The 13,481-nt window shown below is 46.1% G+C and overlaps 1 protein-coding gene across 4 annotated transcripts in view; it reads right to left on the minus strand.

Annotated features, from left to right (window-relative positions):
* The window catches only part of RUFY1 (RUN and FYVE domain containing 1), a 717,137-nt gene that overhangs the window by 138,099 nt on the left and 565,557 nt on the right, over positions 1-13,481 (minus strand). For all 4 annotated transcript variants that reach the window (XM_086931454.1, XM_086931453.1, XM_086931456.1 and 1 more), the window contains one exon: positions 9,910-10,004. In XM_086931454.1, the coding sequence (XP_086787580.1) occupies positions 9,910-10,004 (95 nt within the window). The remainder of the gene's footprint in view (positions 1-9,909; positions 10,005-13,481) is intronic.

Below are 13,481 nucleotides of genomic sequence, written 5' to 3' on the forward strand. Positions count from 1 at the left end.
TGTCTCAAATGCTATGAAGAACGTACTCTTGCGCACAGGGTTGATCCTTTAGGACAGTTGCTAATTTCTGTGCAGAAACCCTTCAAACCAGTTGCTGCTGCTACTTTAGCCAGATGGGTTCGATGGATTATGTCAGAGGCTGGCATTGATATATCTGTTTATGGTGCTCATTCAGCTAGAGGGGCGATAGCCTCTAAAGCCTATTTATTAGGTTCCCGCTTGGAAGACATCCTAAAAGCGGCTGATTGGTCTTCTGATTCAATGTTTAAAGTGTTTTATTATAAACCTATTCCTCATGTTTCTGATGCTGTGATTGATGAGCTTTGAACCAGCATAATCAGAAGCCTCCGGTCCTGCCATAGAATACAAAATTGTCTAGCTATCGCAACAAGAATTTTAGATTCTATTAAGGACACGGAGGCGAGGATTATCCCACCCGTTGGGACAGTTATAGAACTGTAAAGTTGTTTTGAAATGATGTTGTTTAACAACTTTGTACCCACCCTATCAGAATTGTAGTTTGTGGGCTCCTTTTCTCAAACTTCTTTTTCTGTTTCAGGGAATGATTCCAACAAGAGTTGATTGCCTTCTTTGGATTGTGCTGCTGTGCCTTCCGGGCGGAAGATGATTTCTTCGTGGTTTTGGATTATTCTCCGTTGAGAATTCCTAATGGAACTGTTCTCTCCGTTGAGAGTTAAAGACTTTGTTCACTATAATAAGACTGTTCGCGCAAAGAAAGAGGAGGCCAGATTAGTGTCTCTATACTTCATATGCTTATTACTACTGTGATTGGTTACTGTTATTGGAGGCGTGGTTCAAAGCCTCATGGGAAATGTTTTTACCATTGTAGTTTTACTTTCATTGGCTGCTGTTTGTGCAGTAAAGAAATGAGAAAGCATAATCCTCGCCTCTGTGTCCTTAATAGAATCTAAAATTCTTGTCGTGATAGCTGGAAAATTTTGTATTCCTGGCATATGCTTAGACTCTGTCGGGTGACCCCTCCCACTCGTGCCTCTAAGCCTTAGAGGCACGAGTGGGAGGGGTCACCCGACACAAGACCAATCACCTTTTCTGCAGGCACTGTTCCGCCTTGGTCTAATTATACAGCCCCTCCTCAGCCACCTTTAATTTACACATTCTTCTAGGCCCCTACTTAAAATATGTAAGGACCAACACACATGCACATGTGCCCCTTATTTGTTTTTACATATCACTGGAAGGAGATTTAACGAGGGTGTCTGACATGATGGCTGGCCCCAGAGAAAGTTGTTTTAGAACTGCGGCTCTGAACGAACACATATCCTTTGAAGGGGATGGGGCATATGGTTTTGAAACCTCGATCTCTCCTGGGCGATGATTTAGAGCTCAGAACAGAATAAAGGGAGATCAACGAACTACACAAGATGTTAGCTCAAACGAGGAGGGAGGCAGAGGAATTACAGCAGATGGTGGAAAATAAAACAGGGGAAATACACCATTCCTTTAAGAAAATTAAGTGTCAGTCACATGAGAAGGAACGAGAAATCCTTACATTGTCATTACAAATGCAATAAGAGAGAATGAAGAGAACAAATTTACAGATACGACAATACTAGCACCTAAAATGACGGCACCTTAATATTGTTTAGGGAGGCATAGCGATGCTGCAGTCTTTGACACCCTTGAGGCTACACAGATGACAAAAGATATCCCAGACCCGTTCACAGTCAGTGTAAAATATTATGAGCGGTTTCTTAAAATGTGCATAGCGTACACAGACCTTCCTAGAGATGTAGAAATGCTACTGAAAATAGGATATAGAAGTAGATGGCGACTAGTAAAAAGTACTTTACAAATTCCACAGAATTGAGATTGGACAACCCTGACTAATATTATGTATATCACAGAACATCGAATGAAGGATTGGCTACTTTCTGAAGAGGACACAAATAATGGCCTAGTCATAAAGGATGGTGGTTTTTCTTAGGGTTAAGGCTATATTGCAGAAGCCAGACAAATCAGTGGCTGATAACATTTTAAGGTACAATGAAGCACGGGATAATAAAGCAGGGGTACAGTGGACAGTAGAGGCATATCGTGTTAGCTTCTCAGACAATTATATAAATAGATTATTAGCTTTAGTGGCCCATAGTTGTAAACTGCCCAACCCTGATTGGTCAACTGAAGGATATTAAGTGTTGTGCACACTTCTGATAAATCTGGAAAGGGATTCTATTTTTAAGGTAAATAAGGACACAGTTAACAGTGACAAAGGGACGATTATGTTGCAGCAGATGGGAGGAGAGCCCTGAGGGAATGTACGATCAAGGGGCATCACGTAGACAGGCTGGAGAGCAAGGATACCAGAGAAGAGACCAGAGTAGGGAACAGTGTTATATTTGCCAAAGGTACGGGCTTTGGGGTAGAGACTGTAGAAATAACAGGGGGAGAGAGAACAGGAGAGAAAGGTGGGGAAATGGCATAAATGACGGCAATGGGGTATAGTCAACAGCACCACCCATGCCCAAAGACATCCAAGACCCAAAGCACTCCATGGGGAACCCTTTCTGGGGACAACAAGGATCAGCATAGGGCAACGCTGAGAGAGAGAGAGACAGTGACCCAAACTGCAGAAACACCACCCCAGTGTTTTATAATGAAGGTATCAGAAACGCCAAAGGAGAATCCCATATGTCCAATTAAGGTAGGTGGTAAAGAGCTTGATTTCTTGATAGACAGTGGCACAACAATATCGGTGGTAAGGGACAAGATAGGACCACACAGTAGCTGGAAAGTGACCAATGTGGCTGTGAATGGAAAGTTGATGCATGAACAGTTAACTGAACCAGTATATATAATTATAAAATGACCCACTCATTTCTTTCATCACCATATGCGCCCATAAATTTGATGGGGCACGATCTTTTATGCAAATTGTACGCAACATTATATTTTTCACAAAATGAGATTTACGTAAAAGTATGGGACAGGTTAGAATTGGCTATTAGAGCACTAACTGCTTGCAAATTAAGTGAGGATTCAGTGCTGTGTGCACGCCCTGTATTGTCTCTCTCTCCAACACAGTACCAATGGACTCTTTACAGTGAGATCTTTATAATATGTTTCGAGAATTGTTTAGATACAGCCCTGACGCTGAGACTGATTTGGTCACTCATTTATTGCAGTTGACATTAGTACCAGGACGTGTACGCTGTACTGCAGCATTTTTCCTAGGGTCAGTGCCTGAAAGGTACGCCTCCATGATGAACAAACACCTGTACTGGACAATGCAGTTGCTAGAGGACACACTGTATGTAGGCAAGGACCACTGCAGTAACCAAATTGCGGCTAGTGAGGTGCAACATACCTGCTGTGTCTCATTCAACTGAACCAAGCAAACAAAACCAATGAACATGACCTTACCCACCCCATTTGCCCACTATTCTCCCAGTCACAACTATTGATAATACTAATAAACATCCCCACCTTGCAGACCTGAAACTGGCTGCCCCACCCTCTTCTCTGCAGAGCCCCTGCCTCCCAACCCAACAAGTTAAACAGAGGAGACTGTGGCTCCCCCTCAGGGCCGGACTGGGAGCTCGAAGCAGCCCTGGTAAATTTTATTGGACCAGCCTCCATACAGTGTGTAGCGATCAAACCTGACCATTGCGAGAGAGGACTTGCATGTGATGGAATTTTTCCTCCCACCAAGAAAATTTCTAAAAAGTGGCAATTGAACAGGAGGGTCCAGGACCAGCCCAGTCAGCAAACATGCCACCAGTATAATGAAAAAAGACCCCCCATTTGCTGTACAGACACGGCCACCAGTATGAGAAAAACACACCAGCCAGCATAAGAAAAGATGCACCACTCTTGTGTGAGAAAGACACCACTGCCACTTTGAAAGAAAACACAACTAATAGTGTACACACAAAGGCACCACCACTATGTTAGAAAACACTCACCACTAGTGTACAAACCCTAAGACCAAGGTGACAAAAGGCACCATCACTAGTGTATAATGCTAGACACATCACCACCAGTGCGAGAAAAGACACTATCACCATAAGTGTAGGGAGACACCACTACTAGAGTGCATAGCTGCCAACATCAGTGTGATAAAAGCCACAGAACTAGTGTGAGAAAAGAGAGTGACATAAGATTGAAGGAAACCCCATTGCTTGTCAAGAAAGACACTAGCATCACTGTGAGAAAGATGGTACAACTAGTATACAAGACACTACCAATGTGAGAAAAGACATTTCACTACTGTGAGAAAGGTGCTCATCTACAGTGAGGAAAGACACCAACACCGTAAGAGAAGACGCCACAACCAGTGTTCAAAGACTCCATCACCAAGGTTAAAAAGACACACCACTAGTGTGAGAAAAAAACACCACTGATAGTGTACAAAATACCCCAGCTGTAGTGAAAAAAAGACACCACCACTACTATCCAGAAACTACCAACAGTGTGAAAAAGCCAAACCACTAGTGTGAGAAAAGACATTATTATTAGTATACAATCACACCACCACCAGTGTTAGAGAACACAACACTAATAATGCACAAAGACACCCACCACATTGTGAAAAAGGGGTTTAAAGATTGTGAGAAGGTGGTTCTGACCATTTTGTCTGCCCAGATTTTTTATTTAGCTTTTCGATCACCTGGTTTTTCACCTTTTACTGTGGGAGAGCCTCATAACCTTTGACGCCCCCATGGTAAACTCATGGTAAAATGGCCATGCATGTTTATAACCAGTGTACACCTTTTAAGATAAGGCAGCTGTGACGCAGTAAGGGGCACTTGGGTGGTTACACGTGACCACGTGTGCACACATGTGACGGCTGCATGCGGGAGACTCCCATTATGTGCAGTCAGAAACTGCACACAGGTAGCCTGGCGCAGAAGGGACTATGCAGAGTTTGGTAGTGACCTGGAACAGACTTTATAATGTGGGTGTACACATGTAAGGGATATGCAGAGTGATTTACTGTTTGACTGTACGGACAATCCATTATACTCCTATGGGAAAGACTACATTAGGGGTCAGTTCCAGTTCTCTTTTGGATAGAAACTCGCAACGATGTGCACTGTAACCTGTGTAAAAAGAACAATTCTGTAAAGTTCAAAAGCTTATCTGTACAGCTTATGGGTCATCCAGAAATTTCTTATTTCTCTGACTCCCACTGGGCTGGGTTATTTACTTTTCATTCCAGCTGCAAAAATAAAAGCCCTCAACCCTGAAAGGAAACTACGAACAGTGCTTAAGCCTGCCCTGAAGGAGGTCGGGATTGGGTGAACTACTACGCATCAATCAGCAAGCTGTCGTCATGTGCCAGGAAGAGGGCCAGACCCTGGACACTCCACACAGGAGGGAATCCAGACCTCTAAAGCTAAGCCAGGGAGGTGGACATGGGGAGGCTCATTTGACGATTTGCTGGTGGAAGGCACTGGCAGTGATGTCAGCGAGGGGTGGAGCGGAGATGCCCAGAGCAAATGTGGCAAGTGACTGCGTGGTGATGCCATTTTGAGCTATCCAAGAAGACTGCATAAGGAGGTTGGATCAGGGGTGGAAAGATGATGCGGCACACCAGAGTTGTGTCCCTACTGGACACTGCCGCCCCCACTTAAAAGGTCCTGCACAGGGGAGAGAGCTCTCTCCTGGTTGTTCTTTCTGCCGGGCACTGGACTTGGAGGCAGTCACCATGGACAATTGAAAGGAGGAACCTCCCCTGACAGCCATCAAGCCCCAGGACTCTGACTGACCCCAGAAACAGTGGGTTTACTCCCTAGTACCAGGCAAGCTGGTCCCCCTTACACCAACTGAGGACCAGTTGGAGGAACGTCTGGGCTCTGCACAAGAAGTGAATGGCCCAGAGAAACCAAAGCAAAAAGGCTGGCAAAGGGAACAGTGAAATCAACTCTCTGTGAAGTTTGGCAACTTGCAGACCAGAAGAAAGTGCTACAGGGGCCATATTACAGTAAATACACATTTCCATTGTTTGCGCACAGAGAACCTTTAAAAAAGTGTGCCGGGCACAAACAATGAAAATGTGCCATATTACCATGAATGCACTGCCCCCATGCCAGCCGCAAACTCAGGCTGCCCTGGGGCAGCACATTGCAGGTGGGTGCAGTCAGCAACTGCACCCGCCTGGAAGGGGATGTCAGGGGAGTCCATAGGACCCTCTTTCCCCCTCCAGAGTGCTGCACTCATGGGGTTGCTCTGACAGTGCACCTCTCGAGAGCATCTTTTTCTCTACGTCCATGTCTGTAATAGAGCACGGGGCAGACGCATAGAGATTGCCTTCTTGTACGGGCACGCCCAAGCAAATGATGGAATGCCCCCTCAAAATAGCGCTTGGGTTTTATGTGTGCCAGCACTATCAGTATTACAGAAGGGGCCGCACAAGCATCTGCAGCCCCTTCTGTAATATCAATGTGACCCGGGAGTGTGCAGAGCGAGCACAAAGTACCGTTAGGCCCCTGGGGCACTTTATGTAGTACAGCCTCGAGTGTCTAGGGCTGGGCACCAGGGGCAAAACTGCACCAAAAGCATCAAAATCAGCACAACGGGTCCAGATATATGCCTTTGTGACAGGCAACCTTTGACCTCCTTGTCAGCAGGCAAATGCTCGGGATGATGCTGCCCCTCTAGGTCCTGGGTGCCGAAGAGGCCTGCAGTATCTTTGCAGCTCTGCGCAACATCTCAAGTCAACAGGCTCGGCGATCTAGAAGAGTCTTCTTCGACCAAAAGGATTGACATGTCATAAGAGGCCTCATCATGCTCGAGCGAGAGTATACAGAACCGGTAGAGAGAAGCCTAGGGGTACCTCGCAAGATACCGATGGCAGTATCAAACAAGCATTTGCAATGCAATAGGTCTCGCATTTGCGAGAGTTAGAGCTATTGGCATTGTAAATGGTAATATCTTTTACCCCCGTGTTTTGTTTGGGGTACTTTACGGAAGGTTTAAGCTATTGGTGTTGCAAGTAATAATGCAACGCTAATAGCTCAAACTGACCTCTTGCATTGCAAATGTTTGTTTTGTCTGGGATTACCAGGGAAACCCTGGCAGTCCCATGCAGAAGCACAAATAAAAGACTTTCCATTTTTGGCGAAAACTACTGCTTTTGGAGTTTGTTTTTGAAAAACTGTTGCTGTAAGGGTGCATTGTACTTATCCCAGCAGAGCAAAGCCTCAGGACCTTCGGAGGAGCTCTTGTGGTCGGGGTCTCCCAGAGAGCTCCGCCTGGCACATGCAGATCTCTCATTCGGGGGGCGGGGGTGGGGGGCACCAGTGCATGGATGAATGATTGAGTGTAAACAGCATGCAACTAGGTCAGGGAGTGCAATGTAGAGCGTTACACTACAGTGACACCACTACTTTCTGAAGGTGAAAGGAAGCCATTAGGGTGCATTGAAAGAACTAACAGGTAATGGAATGTAAACAGGTTTCCTTGTCAGCAATAAACTTTTCATGACTTTAACAGAAGAATAAACTGCCCTTCTGGCCTGATACATTATATAGACATCCAATGCCCCCTCCCCCCACATACAGACACACAGACACTCTCTCTCTCTCTCTCTCACAACGCCCTGCCGTCCCCACCATACCTGTCAGACGTGGGAAGAAAGTCATCCCAGCTATGCGGCCTGCACTGCCACCGGCTGAAAGCTGCGCCTGGGACCCGCTTTTACAGGGTCAGTTATTCCCATTGTTTTACTCATGATTTCACATTCAGAGTAGGGTTTACATTTAGAAGACGTAATGTGAGACTGGAACATCAGGACAAACCCTGACATATGCAGTCTCGCCTGCCAGGCAGTGTGTAATGTGTAGAAAAGTGCAGGGCCACAAAGAAAAGCTGAAGGCTGGGGTTATCGAATGCCAAGGCAGCCTAGCCTAGCTTCATCACCACCCTGCTCTTCCTTTTTCAATAGCGTACTCTTAAAGCTTCTTTTTCATTCCTTCTTTCTACCTAGATCTCCATGTTGATATGTTTCTGTTCCTTTTATGCCTCGCTTTTGTTACCGTTCAAAATCTTTTAATGAAAAATATATTGCAGAGTCAGAAAAGGGTGCTGGTACCGGAAAGCACCCATTCTGCCATTGTACCAATGGAGGACGGGAGGTGAAAGTGCGCGATGCGCGTGGTGGGAACGTGTGAAACAAAGGAGACGCCATGCGTGCGCACTTCGTGCTGCAGCGGCCCTTAGAGCGAGGCATCCGGAGACTACACAGCGATACTGCCCGAGTCCGGTGCTTGGGGAAGGGCGGCCTCTGTGAGCGTTGGAGACCGGGCGTCCCAATGAGCCTCCATACCAGTGCATAGCTCATACCACACGCCGCCGGTGGTAGAGCTGTGCCAGGAGCGACCAGTGACCGGCATCGGGATCCTGAAATGTACGTCCCGCTGCCTGGAAGACGGCAAGAGTTGCTGTGGCATAACGCCTACCTGCTATGGGGAGACATCCTGTGAAAAGAAAGCTTGCCATGGACGAGGGCTGACTGGGGCCGGCGCCTAGGGCAGAGATGCCCGTGCACGCGCTGGAGGCTGCGAGGTGTGCTGGGACGACCCTCCTGCTGCTGAAAGACAGTGAGGGCACGCGAGACGGCTTGTGTCATGGGGGCCGTAAGTGCGCTGCGGCCTGATAAATATGACGTTAACGGCTACAGGACTCTAAATAAAGTTTTGTACTCTGCATGTTAAGGCTTAGAGTATTCACCTTTAACGTTTTCTTTCATTTTGGTGTGGAGAATTACGACCAATATAGGGTTGTCTGCCGCGATGATATTAGCCTAGCCACTGAAGGCGGTAATATTCAAGTGCGCTTTTTTTTAGGATGTGTTGGGAAAGGGGGTACACACCTCGCTAGCTATAGAGCCAGAAAGACGCCATTTCCAAAGTGAGAGCACCTGCCCGGAGGGTAACGCTTGCAGGCCACATGCCCTCCCGCCTGAAGGTTGTTTGCAGCGTCGCGGTTCTGTGCAGATGTTAGTGCACTCGGAAAGGCAGGTAACGTGCTGAAATAGGCAGGGGACAACATTTTACATTGTTAGGAAGATTCAGACAGCACAAAGTACCGAGTGTTCACAACGGGGACCCAAGGCACGATGCAGTATCTTCTTGGATCGATGGCGGAGGGGGGAGGGAAAGCGAAAGTAACTGCAGGAGCTTTGCAAGGGAGGCAGGAGATTGGCACAGCGCGTAACTGTACTTGGTGAATGTGCGCGTCCCGATCCGGCCTGCAGCGTGCACGTGCCCATGTCCTGTCTCCCTTTTGGCTCCTTGTAATCAGAGCCGATAGCAATAGGTCTCGCTGCGACAGGGCTTTCGCCCTGCGTCGCAGGTGCGAGACCTAATGTCTGTTCCATCACAGACGAAGCATGATGAGAGAGGACTGAATGGAAGGAAAGAAAGGACCGATGGGTGATGCCTCACCGGGGGCTGGAGTTGGACAGTAACTGAAAGCGTCGACCTGATTTGAGAGAAAAGGGGGAAATGCAATTGTATACAATACTGACAGGGACATAATGGACCGTGAGAACTGAAAAGACCACCGCAGCTGTGTCGATTCGGAGCACTGAAGCACGTCAGAACAATGGCGGAAAAAAAATAACAATGGAGCCGATGACCATGAGCATTACTAGTAAGAGGTGGAGTCGGGTTATCTTGTGACTCGAGAAGAATTCTTTGAAGAAAAATAATTTTCACACATCCGGGGCCAAACACTAGATAACAGGAGTATGCACAGCTTAGTGAATCCAAATATGCCTCGAACATATACATATATCTCTCTTCACAAAATACTCAAAGATCCCACACATGGGCGGGTCACTTCAGTGCCTATGACTGTAGATGAGGATCCTTTGGAAGAGAATTGTAGCTTTGTAAAGTAAATAGTAAAATCTTTCATTCTTACTGACTGAGGTGCTGGCCCATTTCTTGTAAGGCCTGCTCTTGTTCTTCACAGATTTTCTGTATTTCCTCCTTTTCATCTTGCAAGTTCTTTAGCTCCTACAAACAACAAGAAGAATCTAAACACAGTATCATATAAATAAATGGCAAGTACAGTACAATTCTTAACAATTATTTCCTCACCCCAAATATCCCAATTTTTTTTCAGCTAATACTCTTCTTCACTACCAATATATAACGTACTACTTTGAGTAACTGTTAGTCAAAATTGCAGCATGGTTTATCCCTACTCTTGAGTGAAATACTATCATTACTGAATTTAACAAGCATCTATGTAATACCTTACCAACTGATAATCCATGTTTCCTGGCATCAGAAGCAGCAGTCGTTGACTGGATGACTTCTGCTGTGAATAAACTTGTTCCCCTTATGCCCTTGTATGCCCTGCCACATCGTCACCCCGCAGTCTGGTTTTCGGATAGTTTGAAAACCACTAAGTCTAAATGTAAGGTACTTGAGAGACAATGGAGGCGTTCCTACTCGCCCTCTCGTAAGATGGCATATAAGACAGCTCTTAGAGACTACCATAAACATTGCAAGATCGCAAGAGCTACTCATATTACTAATACCATCTCACACGCCCAGAATTGTCCTCGCACCTTATTCTCAGTGGTAAAAAAACTGACAGGAGCTGATTCCAATCCTGCCCCCCCATCTCTGAATGAGGAACAGTGCAACTCAGTAGCTGACTATTTCATCACTAAGGTAGAACGGATCTATGACTCGCTGGGTATTTGCCCTTTGAACACAGATTTACATTCTCCTCTGGCGCCCCCTGGACTTGCCCCAGACTGTCAACTACCCATGACAATTAAGCTCTCTGAGTGGCTGCCTTTTGATGATGCTTCCTTTGCCAATTGTCTTAAGAGCATTAAATCTGGATCGCCCTGTGACCCCCTCCCGGCAAAATTTTTTAAACAACTTGATTTAAACTCTCGCAGTGTATTGATGAAACTCCTGAACACCTCATTGATAGAATCATGTGTTCCACAGACGTGGAAACACGCAATGGTAGTTCCCCTGCTGAAAAAAGCAGGCGTGGATACTTCAAACCTATCCAACTATAGGCCTATTTCACTGTTGCCTATTCTCTCTAAAATTTTAGAGAGGCACATTAACTCCAAACTATCCCATTTAGTGGAGAGCTTGGGCTACCTGCATCCTTCACAATCTGGTTTCAGGGCCCACTACTCCACCGAAACAACTCTTTTGGGGGTCACCGAGAACATGAGACACAGTGTCGATCGCGGGGAGACATCGGCGCTTATCCTGTTGGATTTAAGCGCTGCTTTCGATACTGTGTCTCATTCCATTCTTCTCTCATCCCTCCAATCTTTGGGATTTGGGGGTTCGGCCCTTACTTGGATAGCCTCTTTTCTGAGAGGGCGCACCTTCTAGGTCTTCTCGGCCAAAGCATCATCTAAAATTTGTGCATCGGCGTACGGCGTGCCCCAGGGGTCTATCCTTAGTCCATTACTTTTTAACAACTATATTAGACCCCTGGCCAAGATTGTGGAAGAAGCTGGCCTAACGTTATTCTCGTACGCCGATGACACACAAATTATTTTTACTCTATCTGGAGGGGATGGTAGCAATGTCTCTGCTCTTAAATTAGGGCTGTCTCAGGTGGCAGACTGGATGAAGGCAAACTTCCTGAAGCTGAACGGTGATAAGACCAAGATTGTAATCCTGGGTAAAGACAAAGATCTCTGGGGCCCACAACATTGGCCCGAGAGTATGGGTCCTTCTCCCAAGCCGGTGGCCCAAGCTCGCAATCTTGGATTTTTAATCGATGAGAAACTTACGATGCAACAACAGGCTGTCAAAGTGGCTGCCATCTGTTTTGCCACCCTCAAATGGCTCCAAAAAATCTTGTGGATGCTTCCGACCACCACCCAAAGGACTGTGGTCCAGGCTTTGATAACATCCCGCCTGGACTATGGGAATGTCCTGTACCTTGGTGCTGATCTGGCTACGTTGAGAAAACTCCAGGTGGCTCAAAACGTGGCCGCATGGCTGCTATGCAATGTTCCCAGGAAAGCATCCGCACTCCCAGCCCTTCGCGATTTGCATTGGCTAGAGATTAAAAATAGAACCAAGTTTAAGGCTTTATGCTATATTTTTAAGATTAAACAGGGCTCTGCCCCCAAATACCTTCAAAGTCTTATTCATGCCTATACTCCTAGCCGTACCCTTAGATATGCAGGTAAGGGAGACTTTGTCGTTCCTAGATTCAGGCTGGCGAAGATGGGCGGCCGCTCCTTTTCGCATCTGGCCACCAAAATGTGGAATACCTTGCCTGTGAGGCTGAAGTTGGAAACTGATTTGGTTAAGATCCGCAAGGGATTAAAAACTTGCCTTTTTCAGCAATAGTTCTTCTCAGCAATATTGATTCTCTGAACAGCAGTCCCTTTCTTAAGTCTTGTAGTTTTCTTCTCCAGTCTTTCCCTTGGCGCCGGGAAACCCATTGCGGGTAGCTGTGCGCCTTACAAGTTCAAATAAATAAATAAATAAACCTGTTGACCATCTAGCACACAATCCCTATCTTCCAATCACAACATTGGAACATCTAATTAATGCAAAGCTATTGTAAACATGTCAGTCGCACATCCCCACGTTACAAGAAAAGATTTGAATCCATGAGACAGAAGCAAATCTTAGACCCTTAGGCCAAGCATTATCATCTTATCACAAAGCAAATCCATGTATCTTACGGAACACATCTTTCTTGCTGCCCTACCCTCACTACCCTTCAAACGTTCCACTCCATCTTAGCTAGTCAGGCTACGACCCCCAGAATTTGCATCCTGTTTTAGGTCTTTCTGAGAGGTATCTGCCACAAGCATTCTCTTCTTGCACCACTGTCCTGTGATACGCCTGCTAGCACTCCACAGCCTCCACTTTCTATCAGAGTCTTGAAGCAGTAGCTCCACCAGTGAAGACCTGAATGATCAAGGCTAGCTCACAGGAGCCCGTAATCGCTTCACATTAAGCCACAATTCAAACCACTACCAGATGTTCTATGGTGCAGTAAAAAATATTTGACTTTTCATCTTATATGATTCTTAGTTGGGCAGGATATAGGAGCATGCACTTCAAGTTTAGTGCTCACAGCTTTTGTATCACAGGGGCATAGGATTTTTTTAGTTGCTGGACCTATTGAGTATAGTACAGAAAGATCAGGATTGTTCAGTTTTCTTATTACGTAGCACCTGATTTTGAACATGATGCATAATCATGACTCTTTCCCGGTAGTGCAGAAACTGAGCAAACATGACTCGTGGTGTGACCCCTGGCAACAGCAGGGGTTTCAGCACTTTGTGCACACATTCCATAGAGATGAATAATAAAGGCCCTTCTGCAGTATCTAGTCTTCCAGGAAGAGCTTTACAGACAGGCCTTACATTTGTTCCCAAGCTCTCCGAAAGTGCAGTCTGTTCCTTCTCTATCGGCCACTGGAGCGGGAGAGAGAGGGAGAGAAAGAGAGAGAGAGGAAGAGAGAAAGAGAGAGAGAGA

Source organism: Lissotriton vulgaris, chromosome 7, assembly GCF_964263255.1.
Source record: "Lissotriton vulgaris chromosome 7, aLisVul1.2, whole genome shotgun sequence".
Lineage (NCBI taxonomy): Eukaryota > Metazoa > Chordata > Amphibia > Caudata > Salamandridae > Lissotriton > Lissotriton vulgaris.